Here is a 15,207-nt window from a genome sequence, read left to right on the forward strand (position 1 = left end):
TGAGAACACTCTAGAGAAATATCTTTTTCCTATTTGCTTCAATCTGAGAGTAGCCCAAGCCCAGGACAACTAACACAGTTCAGATCTTATAATATGATGTCTGGGGTGGACTTGCATAAAGCTCCACTACCTTTCTTTCCCCAAATAGAAGGAAAAATAATGTGGGGATGATAGATATTTCATGATACTGGGTGGTTGGCACATAGGGGTTCTCAACTTTCTATATGTTTAGTCTTTTTTAAATGACCAATTAAGGAACAAAATATAAAATGGTTTTCCTGATCAGAGTTTACAGAAAGCTCTTTTGTTGCTGTTATTTTGGATTCCTTTGATAATGACTTAAGCCATGTTACTATTGAGGGCAAGAGGCAGGAGGAGCTGGGGTTGCAACTCTGGTTTGTGTTAGGAAGTCGCACACTTTGTTTCCAAGGAGAGTTGTGGACCAGGAGAGCCAGTGACTCCTAAAATAGCCTGAAGTTTTTCAAATCAATATAAAAGAATCCTTTAAAGCCTCTGGTTTCTTTTTTCCCTAACTCTGGGACATCTTAGGTACTCACCTCAAGATTCAGGAAAGACCAATTAGGATGAGAGTTTACCATGCATGTGTGTGAACTAGAAGATAGGAAGGATGCTCTGTGGTGGGCTAGACCTGAGCCTACCCACACCCAGTTTGAAAACTCACTTATGAGGAAATTAGAGTAATAAAGAGTTTTGTGTTTGACTTTTTTACCTGATATTTATACCAGAAGAAACATACATAGGCAAAAAACACTCTGGTTTGATTGTCATCAACTTAGAGCATAAATTGGGAGAAAATCTAGTTTCCAAAAAACAACCAGGAAATTTTTTGTGATCAATTGCTTTTGTTACTGTCCATTGAGTAGATTTTTTTTAAAGCTCAGATTTATTGAGGTGTTGTTGACATTGAGTGATATGTACAGATCCTAGGTGAACAGTTCAATTATTTTTTTAACCATTTCTACATACAAGTTGGTAACCACCACCCAGGTCAAGGCATAAACATTTCCACCGTTTCAGAAAGTTTCTTTATTTCTCTTCCGTTAGTGATTTTTCTAATATTAAGATTTAAGAAACCTTAATAAATCCTGAGGTTTTGAAGATAACATGTTTCCTTCTAGAATCTTCATAGTTTCAGATTTCATATTTAAGTTTACTGCTTTTTTGCCATATAAATAGCCTGTTGTTTTGACACCATACATTGATAGGGAGAAAATCCCTCTTTTCATCCAGTTGTCTTGGTGACTTTGTTGATAATTAGTTGAATGTATGGGTAGGGGTATAGGTCTGAACTTACTAAGCTGATCCATTGATCTATTTGTCCTTATTTAAGCCAAAGAGTGGGCATTTTGTTTATAGATGGTGAAAGCATAAAACACCAAGACAAAACTAGTTAGACAACCATAATTGTGAATTTTTAACCATTGTATTAGTACAGAGGGATTGCTGGAATATGATCCAAAACTAATAATGGCTTAAACAATACTGGCATTTATTTATGTGTGTATGTGTGTGTGTAACTCTTAAGTGCAAGAACACCAAGGCTAAAAGGATAGCTCCTTCTCTTTTGTGGCTCTGCCATTTCCAGGTGTATTCTTCATTCCCATAACCAAAGATGGCTGTGTATAATATCAATTTTCACATCCATGGGTAAGCTGAAGTCCAGCTTAACTGGAAGAAGGGGACATCAGGTCTCTTCCTTTTAAGGACACAGATATTACAACGGCAAACATTACTTCTGCTCTGATCTTAGTGGTCAGAGTTTATTTACGTGGCCACAACTACTTGCAAAGGAGGCTAGGAATATAGTCTTTACCCAAGCAACAAAATACCCTGTTGAAAAGGAGCAGAGAGCCAGGCACGGTGGTGCTTGCCTTCAATTCCAGCTACTCAGAAGGTTGAGGCAGAAGGTTTGAAAGTGCAAGGCCAGCTGGGCCACTTAGCCTGTCTCCAAACAAAATAAAAAGGCTTGGGGTTGTAACTCAGTGGTAGAGTGTTTTCCTAGCATGTGCCAGGATCTGGGTTCGATCACTAGTACCACCACCACCATCATGAATATACATATATATATGAAGGCAGTGCCATGCTTTGTCTTTTCATTGAGGTATAATATATATTTGTTAGTCTTAATTTCGCCTGTTGTTGAATTTTTACATATGTATGCATGTGTGTTACCCAGTCCAGACTAAAATGTTTTCTCAGACTAAATGTCATCCCAGAAGGCTCCCTTGTCCTCCTTCAACCTTGATCTCCACCACTACCTCTTTCCAAATATAACAGTCCTGACTTGCTTTAGTTTTGCTTAAACTTGACACAGTGGGATCCTACTCTTGGTTGACTTCTTTCACTCAACAAAATGTAATTGGTGTTCTTCCATGACATTATATATACTGGTGGTTTGTTCTTTTGTTAAAAATTGCTACCTATGTAGTATTTTATTTACTTTTAGTTTATTATATAATGATTTGAAACAATTGCTAAAAAGATGACCGGGTTTCCCACAAATAACAAAAGAGTTATTTTGCTAGAAAATGATTAGACACAGTATTTTGTAAAACATGGTAGAGTTGCAACCATAGAGGGAGAGTTTAAAACCTAAAATATTTGTAATCTTTTAGGTGTATCAAGCCAAATGATAAAAAAGCAGCACACATCTTCAATGAGAGTCTAGTGTGTCATCAGATCAGGTACCTGGGTCTTTTGGAGAATGTCCGAGTGAGGCGGGCAGGCTATGCCTTCAGGCAGGCCTATGAACCTTGCCTAGAAAGATACAAAATGCTTTGTAAACAAACATGGCCTCATTGGAAAGGACCAGCAAGGTAAGAAGTTTATTGACCATATGGAATAATGAATCTTTAAAGTATACAAATAACATTGGTTTTTTTTTTTTTCCACATATGCTATTAAGCAAAACAGAATTGTATAAAAACTTGGTTTGTAGACTTTCATTAGAATACCATTTTGGCTAATTCTCATAGAGTCTCAGTTTTCCTTAGATCAAAACAGGACCTTCCAAATCCACATTCGGAACTCACATGTTGATAAATTTTTAAAATATGCCTGTGGTTAATTTGTAAGAGGCAATTTATACTTGGCATGTATGCTTGTATAAAATCATAAAAGGGTAGAGTTAGAGGCACTGAGGATCAGCACTCTCATCTTTTTGCTTTTCACATGTGGAATTTAACTCCAGAGAGAGTTGGTGGGTGGGGTATAGTTTCCACTCTTTGCCCGTTTCTGCCCCAGTTGAGAAGTAGATGCCAGGAGCAGATAAAATTCAGCTTCCGTGTTATTGCTAGTCCAGCTGGATTAGAGAACACGGCTTGGTCCTTGGACTGTATGGCTTTCAGCTGGATTGTTATGAATTTTGCTCACATTCCAGTCCCAGACAGGGTTCTGGATACTGCAAGTCCAGCCCTCTGAGCATCTCCATCACCCAACAGCTTCCCACACACAGAGAGAATTTGTGCACTGGTGGACAGCTGCTGCAGGAGAAAAATCAGGCCTCGCCTCTGAAGTGGCCTTTTTTCTGCTGTCACCAATCAGAGAATGTCCCTTTCCCTGAATAATTTAGGAGGCCTTATACCTGCTTTATGGACAAGGACAGCACTTGGGTTTTTATTTCACTAACTGATGTTGTCTCCACATTCTCTGTGGACCTGGCCTTTCACAGGAACATCAAGAGCAATTAAGACACACACCCTATGTTATAAGAAAATGGAAAAAATCCAGATGTGGTGTTGTCTCTGATACCTAATTCAGTATCCAAATAATGTAGAATCTGGGTAATATTTCAGTTCCCACTGCTGATTTCTTGGGTATTATAGTAAACAAGTGTCAGAATAGTGTCCCTGTCTGGTACCTAGTATACAGGTTGGGAAAGTGAGGTAAGTTTTGAAAACTGAAGTTGAAACCATGGTACAGTCCTTGATCCACCATGTAAGGCTCGTGTTCTTTAGCATCCATTGGCCTGGCTCTGAGCACTATCCCTTGGGCCTCTGGGGGCAGCCACAATGTTTAAAATGTCTCAGGAATCAATTGAGTAGAATCAGTATGGATCTGAGTTTCTTGCACAGCCTCTTGGCCCTGGTTGATAACAACAATATGTGTCTATTTGATACAAGTATTATCTGAATGAAGTCAAGAAATTGGCTTTCATACCACTTTTTCTTAGGATGCATAGTTTTGAACACAAATTTACTTTTTTAGTATTTAGTAGAGTTGGTTTAAGTTGTGGAATTTAGTCTTGAACATTCAGGAAACAAAGAAACAAAGCTAAGAACCTGATATCATGACATAAGCTAAAACTATTTATTGTAATAAAAGTTTTTGGTTTTTTTTTTTCCTTAGGTCTGGTGTGGAGGTTCTGTTTAATGAGTTAGAGATTCCTGTAGAAGAATATTCCTTTGGTAGATCAAAGATATTCATCCGAAACCCAAGAACAGTATGTAATCAAAACCTTTATGCTCTGAACTTTAGAGTCTCATAGGCAAGTTTTTAAAGAATAGTTAACTTCATGACATTACCTGAGATGCTACCATGAGTGCTTCACTCCTATGTTTATCTGTGCATGTCCAAGAAATTGTGCAAGTAAGGGTAGTGGAGAATGTGTGCGTTATGTAGGACACATCAAATCTTCAATCCAAAAGATTGTGCCCCACTTAAGAAACCATAAAGAAACTGTCACAACCAGATGAAACCTTCCTGATTCACATCAAATAGAAGTAAAACCAGTCTTTGTTACTAGAAACTATAACTCTATTTTTAGAGATATACAAAGACAAGATTGAAAATTTTTAAAACTTAAAAGAACATTTCTAAATTTCTACCATATAGAACTCCAAGGGAGCTTTTTCATAAATGGATTGGAGTATGTTCAATTAGCGTGACAGTTGATTTGATAATTTGGAAATTTGGAGTACTTGAAGAATGTTTAAATTGTTGAGGAGAGAAAATTTGGCACCATTCACTTCTTATCACAGATAGAGTGTCTCTTATCCAAAAGACTGGGTTTAGGTCTTGGATTTTTTTTTTTTAATATTTGAATTGATTTTACTGGCTAAAATTCCTAATCTGAATATCTGAAACCGAAGTGCCCCAAAATCCAGAACTTTTGAGCATCAACATTGATATTCAAAAGGTTTCAGATTTGGAACCATTTCAAATTTGGGATTGTGGATGTTCAATCTAAACTAGTTTGGGTCCTCGTAGTGTAAAGGTCAACAAACTCAGTTCAACTTCTCTCTGATTTGTCATAAATGCTGATCACTGGAATACAAACTGCATCTGTCATGAATCCATTCAAATATTTTTCTTGTGAGCTGTGATCCATATCCTGTGTAATTAACGTAGTTGATTTCAGTTTGCCATTTTACCTTCTGAGAATTACTGTCATGTATGCCATGAGGTTTTGGAGGATTTTTATAAGTCCACCTATAATTTCTTCATTAGTTATTCAAATTAGAAGATCTGAGGAAGCAGCGGCTGGAAGACTTGGCCACTCTCATTCAGAAGATTTATCGGGGCTGGAAATGCCGCACACACTTCCTGCTAATGAAGAAAAGTCAAATTGTGATTGCCGCCTGGTACAGGAGATATGCGGTGAGTCTCAGTCAATTGTAATCTGAAATAGAGATTCTAATTTGCCAACAGTTGTCGTGTTCTTACTATGTATGTAGTTTTTACATATTTAATTCTCTCAACAACCTTTTAAGATGGATGTTCTTAAGATGCCTTTTTTGGGCCTGAGAAAACTAAAGCATTGAGGTGTGAAGTAACTTCCCCATGGCCACATATGGCTGCAAATGGCAGAATGGGGAGCTGAGTCCAAGGAGGTTTCCAAGCTTGACTATACCAACTTATACATAGCAAGAAATTTACCTTGTTAGTTTGGACTTAAGATTGGGTAAGACAATGTCATCAACCTTTTCACTCAGGTTGGGTCAGTTTTTCAAAATGACTGACTCTTCTGTATTTATTGTAGCAGCATTAAGATGGCCTGATTTCCAGAAAGCCAAAGCTGTGTTTTGGTAGAGTTCTGTTTTTTCTTCAGTCTTCATATATCTGACCCTATTAACTCTGGGGAAAGATTCAATAATAAAGTATGTTTACTGGATTCATATGGAATTTCTTTTTGGAACTTTCTTTCTCACTTTTTTTATAGACGTTTGTTGGAGGCACAACTCAGATTTGAAAGAAGCCTGAGGTTACCCGTAGGCTAGATTGAAATTGAGTTGTATTCTTGAAAAATGAATTTTAGTGATAAGAACACCTCTTCCAAGTGTTTTTTATTGTTCTTTACTACAGAGTTAGTGGGAAAGTGATTAAATTTGGAATCAAATCTCAGCTTATTCTTTTTTTTTTTTCAGTGACAGAGATTTTACTATAAGGCTTTTTTTTATGGTTACTTATTCTTGTGTAATACATTTTAGTGTATTATTTCCAAGGTTTGGAAATTAGTGAGGTACTTAAATGATTAAACCAAAGAAAATGTGCTTGGTCTTTAAGTATCTTTAAAATTGCTTACCCTTGTTAAAACACACAACCAACTGGGGGCACAGTGGCACACACCTGTAATCCCAGCTACTTGAGAGACTGAGGCAAGACAATGTCAAGGTCAAGGCCAGCCTGAGTAACTTAATGAGACTCTGCCTAATGATAAAATAAAAGTCTCACCAGCTGCCCACACTGACGAGATGAGCTGGGTTCAAAAGAGCTGGCTGCAACATTAAGTTAAGAAAACGGCGAGAATTCATGCACTCCAGAAGTAGTTTTCATGTTGAGGGTAGGATGGCTCTGCAGCCTTAAGGGTCAGCTTCCACACTGGACAGTGCTGGAAAGGGAGAGTGTACACCCGGAATCTGTTTTATAGGGGGGACTCACAAAAGAGATTCTTCAAGTCCTTGAAGGCAAGAATGAAATCAGGCTCACCTTTACTTCATGGTTTTGTTCTAATGGGGGCTGCATATATAAATGTTCAATCAGTTGATACGGGTGTACAGAAATTTTTACCCGATTTCCTGTCTGGAAGCAGGGTGAAAACAACAAACTTATAAGGAAACTAGGGAGATTCAAGGTGGGCCCAATAAGTTGCATGTGACAAGTGACACCAAGAAGAGAGAGCACTCAAAAGCAGATGGGTCCATCAGAATATGAGGCTCAGCCTTAGAACAGTGTAGAATAGGTGTTGACAGGGGTGGCTCCTAAGCCATTTGGAAGTTATTTTTTGGTTATCTTGATGTGTACGTTGAATTTACTGTAATAATTTTAGACTTTTTTATTTTGGTTCTTGACATGTTTGCTTACTGAAGAAGTGTGAATGATATAGGGTCCTTTGTACTAAGTGAGCGAATATCCTTTCTCAGCCTTGCAGTGTCCGGATCACAGATATATATATAAATACAGCTGCTAATATCTTCCTCTTTTATCCTACAGCAACAAAAGAGGTATCAGCAGATAAAGAGTTCTGCCTTGGTAATTCAGTCATATATCCGGGGTTGGAAGGTGAGTCTAAAAGAAGTATGCTTTGTTTATTTGGGGGTTTTGGGTTCTTCCCAGGATGATGTATTTAGGCTTACCCTGCAGGGGACGACTCCTCTGCCTCCTGCCTACCCAGTAAACAATCCAATGGGAAGAATAAATATTATGGGCCAAGTGGGGGGCCCTGATGGCCATGTCTTGGCTGCTTCCTTCTAACCAGCTTTCTTTTTGAAAGCTTTGTTCTCCAAGCAGGAAGTTCTTGAAACAATACTGGACATGATCTCAGTATTCCCTTACCCCAGGCTTTTGACGGAAGCTGTGGTCCAGAAAGGTCTTACAGCCATTGCTTCCATGCTTGTGACGAGTCCTGTGCGATTTCAGCACCCCTAGCCTAGCAATTTCCATATGACCATCTTGCAGATTGCCCTGTCATGACTAAAAGATCCTGCACTCTGGCCATGTCTAGTGGAGAGAGGGTGACAAGGAGTGGTCCCTGTTGAGTAACCTGGTTCCAGTCCTTCCTCCATAGCTTAGTTCAGGGTTCAATGAACTGTGTCTCTCATGCCCCATATCTAACCTGTGGCCTGTTTTGATACGACTAGCAAGCCAAGAATGGCTTTCATATTTTAAACTGTTGTTAAGAAAAAGCAAAAGAGGTGATTTCATGACATGTAAAATTTAATAAAAAATATAGCTTTGAATGCCATGAAGATTTGTTGGGACATAGTCACATTCATTCATTGCACAGACCATCCAGCTGCTTTTGTTTAGCACTACAGCGGCAGTCAGGTGGTTGTGTTACAGGTTATCTGACCTATAAAACCAAAAATATTTACCATCTTGCCCAGTACAGAAAAAGTCTGTGAACTTCTTGCTCGGAGCCTGTGCTGTTGGGAGATTTTATGGAGTAGTCTGGATCTAGACAGGATACTTTGAGGCTCCGGGTGTGTCCAGGCTTTGGGCTTCTTCAGAGAGTATACCCTAGGCCAGGAGTCCAGCAGCATTGGTGGACATTTGTCTAAACTGACCACGGAGGCCCTGGTTGTCCCACAGAAAAAATGTCAAAATGCAGACCTGAGCACACAGAGTAAGTGACTGCTGCCTGCTGGGTCTTCCCTAACCTCATTACTGGACCTTCGGACTCAGTCTGCAGGCTAGAAACTGCAGAGGCAGGACCTGGAGTCCACCTACAATCCAGATACTTCCCTGGCTTCCATAAAATCTGTTCCCAGCCATTACTGAAAAGAAGCCACCAGTTTGGGATCCTTGTGGTCAATGTTATTAGCAAATTTTAAAAACTTCTTTTAAATAAAAAGAATAGCTACACCTATATTCGAGACAGGTCATGATCAAAGAGGTACTATCTCTAAAGTTCCCCTGACCACATTCTGAGAACTCTCCTCTCCTCTGATGTGTGTCAGCTGGCATCGCTGTGGTTAGATTTTTCCTGTTGCCTCTCAGGCCAGGAGGCTGCTGTTCTCATCCTGTGCTGGGGGTGGGGTGGGGGCGTGGAACTGCCCTGTCAGGCTCAATGCTGTCGTTCTTGACCATCTCAGACTGTTCTGGGCTTCTCTTTCTTTAAGATGTTGATGTTTCACTGGGTTATGGGTGTTAGGACTTTCATCTCTTCTAGACTTTTCTCTTGGTTACTATGAATTTTTTTCTTTTTATTTTAACATTCCCTTATTTGAGTCATTCTGTATCCTAGGCTCGAAAAATCCTACGGGAACTGAAACATCAGAAACGCTGTAAGGAGGCAGCCACAACCATTGCCGCCTACTGGCATGGGACGCAGGTAGGCCAGAGGCCCAGAGGAAAGCCAGGAGTGACGTGCACAGAGCCATGGACCCTCAGCTTCAATGGGGCAGAACATGTTTCACTGGCTTAAGCTACTGAGCACGCGTTTGCCTCTCACTCTTGCCAACATTTTGGTGTGGGGTGGTGGCACATGCTTCTGCATTTACCGTTGGTGGTGACTGGTGTGTCTCTCTTTTTCTTTCTCCATTGGGGAGCAGCAGTAACCTTTCCTGCCTTAAACTTTTCTGTAACTCCTTTTCAAATGCATCACAGGCGCGAAGGGAACTGAGACGGCTGAAGGAGGAGGCTAGGAATAAACATGCTATTGCAGTTATTTGGGCTTACTGGCTTGGATCTAAGGTACTTGGTGCTCGCGTTCCCATTACTCCATTCTGGAATTCTGCAGTAATCAATCTTTATCTCTAGCATAGAGGGGATGAATGATTATAATCAGTAGTGACTCAGCCTGGTGCATGTCCTAGCAGCCACATTTAATAAACCTGGAGATGTATCAGTAGTGTGCATAGGAAGCTTAGGCATGTGTAGACCAAAACAACTAATTGCTTACTAATAAGGCATTAGTATATAGTTGCTAATTTTGAAAAACTCTTCAGTAACCTGCATGCTTGGTTTCTCCCTCTTACCCCCCACCCCTCCACTGATGTATGCTGGCAGCGTTTGTAGAGGGTTTTTTTTTTATTGGTGGGGTGGGGGTAGGGGGCATGTTGGGAATGTTAAGATTTGGACTTGAATTAGTCTTCAATGTGTTGGCAATGAAAATGCCTTTAATGCATGCCTTGAAAATTAATCCATGAATGAAATTGTGATTTTTGGCTCTATGTGGCAGCTATTGATTATTAGAAGCAAAATATTACATGTGAAAAGAGTTATCATCTTTGATTTCACAGAAAATTGTGCTCATGCAAAGCTAGCTATAATTGCCACCGAAGAATCCCAGGAATTTCACCATCAGCTGTTTGCTTTCAGAAACAAAGGCCTCCTGAAATGTTCTCCCTAATCCCCAGGCAGAGTCGTGGGCTCTGTGAACATTTCACATACCCCAAGGGACAAGGTTTTTAGATGTTTTTGTTACTTAGAAAACCAAAGGTCATCTTTGCTAAAAATGTGTATTCCAGTTAGAGACACAAATATCCACAGAGTCCTCTGTTTTTAAGTCTACCTTGTCAACATTAGGAGCCCATCTTGTGAGAAAAAATGAGAAAAGTCAACCTTTGCCTGCATAAAGAACTCAGTTTGCCAAAAACTAACCAAAATTGTTCATTGGTGTTTTTCCTAAAACATCTGTGAAAAACAAACTAGTTCCTTTTGTCATCTAAGGGAAATGTCCTCGCAGGGGCAGAAGGACTTAGATGTTTTTTTGCTGAGATCTCTCCACTAATGAAGCTTATTTCCCAGTCATGTGCTATATGATGTCTTAAAAAATTAAGTCTATTTTTTTCCATTTAAGATAGCATGCATTAATTTTTCCCTAAGATTAATTTACAAACCTGAAAGGTATTTATTTCACTTTTTGCCTTGTTTCAATCTTCAGTATATTTCCCTGTTTGGGACCTTAGCTAACATTTAATTTTTATACATACTACTTCTAATTTTTCAACTGGAAAAAATTCTTTGAGTTTTAAAATTTTCTTTCTCTCTTTTTTTTTTTTTAATTTGCACTTCAGTGAAGCAACCTTTATTCTCAGTTTTGCAAATGGTTGTTCATGAGAGTTGCCTTTTTATTCATTGAAATGAGGTTCACAGCTTCTGTGGCCCCATGTACTCTCAGCAAAAGGGAAAATCTAGTGGTCACTGTGTCACTCACCATTCTAAGGCTTCAATAAGGAATAAGAGAGTAGAGAAAGAAACAAAGAAAGAGCCAGAACAGGAGGGGGGAAAAAAGGAGAAGAATGGGCAGTGGGGGAGGGACAATGACCTTGTCCCTGCTACACAATTTGGGTGCTACACAAATTGCCTCTGGAGCAGAATCACCAACAGCCTCGCCAGCTTGACACCAATCCCTTGGGTTGAAGTGGTTTTGCTCTGTTCCTCTTTCGTTCTGGAATCCTATTCATAAATTGGCTTTTCTGTTTGGTGGGGTATCTTTTTCTGGTCATTTGTGCTGTCTGCATTGGGCTGTCTCTTTTATTTACTATCTAAAACATTCTAGGCTCGAAGGGAATTGAAACGCTTGAAGGAGGAGGCTAGGCGTAAGCATGCGGTTGCTGTCATTTGGGCTTACTGGCTTGGACTGAAGGTACTTCCTCTACCACTTCTTTCTGCCCAGGGTGAACTCTGTAAAGCCTAGCACCTACTAACCCTGAAAGAACTACTGATAATGCTTGCTGATGGTCTGCACAGTCTATAAAATGTCATCTTGCTTGATTTTTCTTTTTGAGAAGAAACATGTATGCTAATATTTTTGTGATTGTAATTTAATAGGTGTCAAGTCGTACACAATGTGGCATATTTTATGAAAGATGCTTTGTCACCTGAGTTTGATTTTGTGTTAATCTTTTGAGCATATTTTTTTTAAAAAAATCATGAGACAGAGCACAATGGTGGAGCTGAAAGCTGACCAGCCACCCACAGTCACCAGCCTGGGCATAGCGGGTTTCCTTTGCCTGCATCTGCCTTTTCTGCTCCTCTAAAGGCTGCTTGGAGTCCAGCATTCTTCAAAGCAAGCATCATCTTAACTGTTCAGCGTAGACACGAAAGGGTTTTCTGTCAGTAAACTTATGGATTTTCATGAATGAGATGACAGAGATCAGTGGATCTTGCAGTTAATGAGAACTTTAAATTCAAATGCCTTGTGATTAGGGCAGGGTTTTATTCCAGAGAGATGCTTATTGCTGCAGTAGGACAAGGGTACACATAATTAAATATGTAAATACGACTGCGCTTTGAAAACCTTCAAAATGACTTTCAGACAGTGTGAAGATTTGGCCTTCTTAATATTCAACTACTAATCACCTTAAGGAATCATCCAAAATCATCTATCTATAGTGCCTACTGGGGATAATTAGACCCCCTCTTTTTTTATACTGTATTTCCTCTTCATTATTTTTACTTTAATCTGATAACACTGAATCTTATTCTAAACATTTAAATATTAACTGAGAAATCATTGACTCTGAATCTGAACAACCCTTAGAAATATCCCTGAATCTTTGAACTTTCTTTTTTTTTTTTTTTTTTTTTTTTTTTTTTTTTTTATTGTTGGTCGTTCAAAACATTACACAGTTCTTAATACATCATCTTTCACAGTTTGATTCAAGTGGGTTATGAACTAATCTTTGAACTTTCTACAATTTCCCCTGAAAGTTCAGCCTATAAACTTTAAAATGTCCTTATTAATCCTGAATACTCATGAAGTAATTTTTGAAGTAATTAAGAAGTAACTTAAATGTGAATTTAACAGATGTTCTGTTTGAAGAATTCTGAAAAAATTCGTTAATTGCTTTTTTTTAGATTTCAAACAAAACTAAACATTTTTCCATTTTAGTCACATCTTCTAATTTGCATTATAATTTTCATAAAAAGAAGGGAAGTAAACAACATTGAGTCAGGATTCTTACTCTGTGATAATTTCTATCAGTAATAAATATGTTTATCTTCAGTTCTTGGTTTAATTGCATATTATTTCAAATGTTTTTGCATTCAAGGTGTGCATTTAGCAACCTGCTATACAAATTCAGCTTGTAGATATTAAATGTCATTTTAGCAGAAGTTAAATAGCTTTTCCCCCAGTTTCCAATGAGGCAAAAATATTTTAATGTGTTACCACTATTATTGTTACAAAATAAGATTAAACTTCTTTGGAGTCCAAAAATGAAATTAATTTTACCTTTTTTTTCTTAAAAGCAGATTATATTGATATGAACAATAGCTTTGCCCTTTGAAATGATTTGATTTTTTTTTTTGAAATGATTACAAAGTACACTGAACCCGGACCTTTTAGGACTCCTGGTGCCCACGAGAGGTCTCCATTGTATATACCAGCATGTTGTCACCAGCCTTTTACTGTTTATGTTTTGGGGAGAAATGACCTATTCTGTAGAATATCAAAAAGCATGTTGCAGTGAGCTCAGTTATTATAATGAGTTTCAACTAGATAGAACTAACCACAGCAGAACTTCTAATCCCTTGTTTAAAGATGTTCACATGCAACTTGTTCCACCTTAATTTGTGTGCTTTCCTGTACTATTATAATTTCAGGAAATTTTCAATTTCTTCATATCCCTTCTAGCATCATAAGTTGGAGATTCAAAATATTTGTGAATCTAACAATTCCATGGCTAAAAGGGAAATTATAAGTGGAATATAAATACAAGGAGGAACTGCCTTTATGGCATATGGCATAAATTTTAAACCTTAATAATCTTCAGTTGTGTATAGTGGGTCTGGGGCTCAGATGCCCAGAGGGACCAACCTGGTGACAGAGAAGCAGCAGGTGGAAGGTGGCATGGGACCGCAGGACTCAGGCAGTTTGGAACATGCCTGTCTCTTCAACAGTGACCACTCTGGCCCACCAGGTCCTTTACTTGTAGGAATGGGGCTCACTGTTGCTAAACCCAAGAAAATTATAAAAGAAATCTACAGTCTTAACAAATAAGATATTTATGTACAAACTGAGTTTGGTTAGTATGTTGGTAGCTTTCTAATGTAGAAATATTTTGAACATGTGCATTTAAACCTAAGAAACTGGCAACAAAAGAAAAAGCTACTTAATTCCAGATTATTCAAATAGAGTAATATTTTGCTATATCCTGGCTCTCCCATTTATATTAGGATGATAATAAATTTAATATTTCTCAACTTCAAAGTTAGCTGTATCATTCATTCACAAACTCCTCATTTAGTTATTGTTCTTCATTAGACAGTATACAGAATAAATTAAAACAATGTAGCAAGGGAGAGTGAATCAAAACCATAATATATGTTTTAAGTGCTATGATAACATTAAGTGTAAATTGAACGGAGGATAATGGTAGTTTAAAAGCTTCTTACTATTTTATTTTTTACTTAATAAAATACTAAAAAATAACTATTTTATTTTTAGCCACATTCAGTTTTCAGTGTACAACACTGAAGTTCTGTCTTCATATGCAAGGTTTTTGGAAATATCAATATAGTTCCTCAGATATTTCTTTCCCCCGCATTTGTTTAAAAAAAAAAAGCTGAAGGGAGATTATCTTATGTAATATTTTCTGAAGTGTATTTTAATTTGTGGCAAATTTGCACAAATGTTTCTTGTCAAATCATCTATTTTAAAAACCTACTAATGGTATTTAAAACATCCATTCATTTTGATATTATCATTTTTCATCTCTCAATTTCTTTTTCTCTGACTTAAGATCTACCATCTGAGTGTGCTTTCATTAGTTTACTCAATCCAGAAAGGACACTTATAAATTGCTTGTTTCACAAGTTGTCTTTTTTTAAAAAAGAGGTGTATCCTTGTGATCACATGCTGGCCACGCTGTAACCACAGATCTGCTTTATCTTCTTAAAGGTACGTAGAGAATACAGGAAGTTCTTCAGAGCTAATGCTGGAAAGAAAATCTATGAGTTTACGCTTCAGAGAATTGTAAGTTGACACTTTATATGTATGGCTAATTAACCTTATTGGATTAAGAACTTGCTAATACCAACTCAGTAAACTCAGTAAATTGTGAATTTTTTTAAGTGTCTTTTTTGGTAACGATTTTAAATCATAACTGAACAGAGTTAATAATCTTTTGTATCATTCTCCACGTCCCAAATTCAGGAGAATTGTGTCAGAAAGATGGTAGGTGCCCAGACCTGATTCATAAAATTGTCATCTTCTTTGACAGAAAAAACTTGGAGGAAAGTGATTCATCAGGAAAGTCAGACTCTTTCTCTGTTAAACCTCAAGAGCTGCAGCAGGGC

The 15,207-nt window shown here is 38.0% G+C and overlaps 1 protein-coding gene across 5 annotated transcripts in view; it reads left to right on the forward strand.

The window, feature by feature from the left end:
* Myo1b (myosin IB) overlaps nucleotides 1-15,207 on the forward strand; it is a 168,438-nt gene that overhangs the window by 139,663 nt on the left and 13,568 nt on the right. For 3 of the 5 annotated variants that reach the window (XM_078017760.1, XM_078017763.1, XM_078017764.1), the window contains exons 18-25: nucleotides 2,637-2,837; nucleotides 4,369-4,462; nucleotides 5,470-5,619; nucleotides 7,453-7,521; nucleotides 9,206-9,292; nucleotides 9,568-9,654; nucleotides 11,465-11,551; nucleotides 14,810-14,884. In XM_078017760.1, coding sequence (XP_077873886.1) covers nucleotides 2,637-2,837; nucleotides 4,369-4,462; nucleotides 5,470-5,619; nucleotides 7,453-7,521; nucleotides 9,206-9,292; nucleotides 9,568-9,654; nucleotides 11,465-11,551; nucleotides 14,810-14,884 — 850 coding nt within the window. The remainder of the gene's footprint in view (nucleotides 1-2,636; nucleotides 2,838-4,368; nucleotides 4,463-5,469; nucleotides 5,620-7,452; nucleotides 7,522-9,205; nucleotides 9,293-9,567; nucleotides 9,655-11,464; nucleotides 11,552-14,809; nucleotides 14,885-15,207) is intronic. The other 2 variants (XM_078017761.1, XM_040294619.2) reach the window with 2 other exon arrangements.

This window comes from Ictidomys tridecemlineatus, chromosome 7, assembly GCF_052094955.1.
Source record: "Ictidomys tridecemlineatus isolate mIctTri1 chromosome 7, mIctTri1.hap1, whole genome shotgun sequence".
Classification (NCBI taxonomy): Eukaryota; Metazoa; Chordata; class Mammalia; order Rodentia; family Sciuridae; genus Ictidomys; species Ictidomys tridecemlineatus.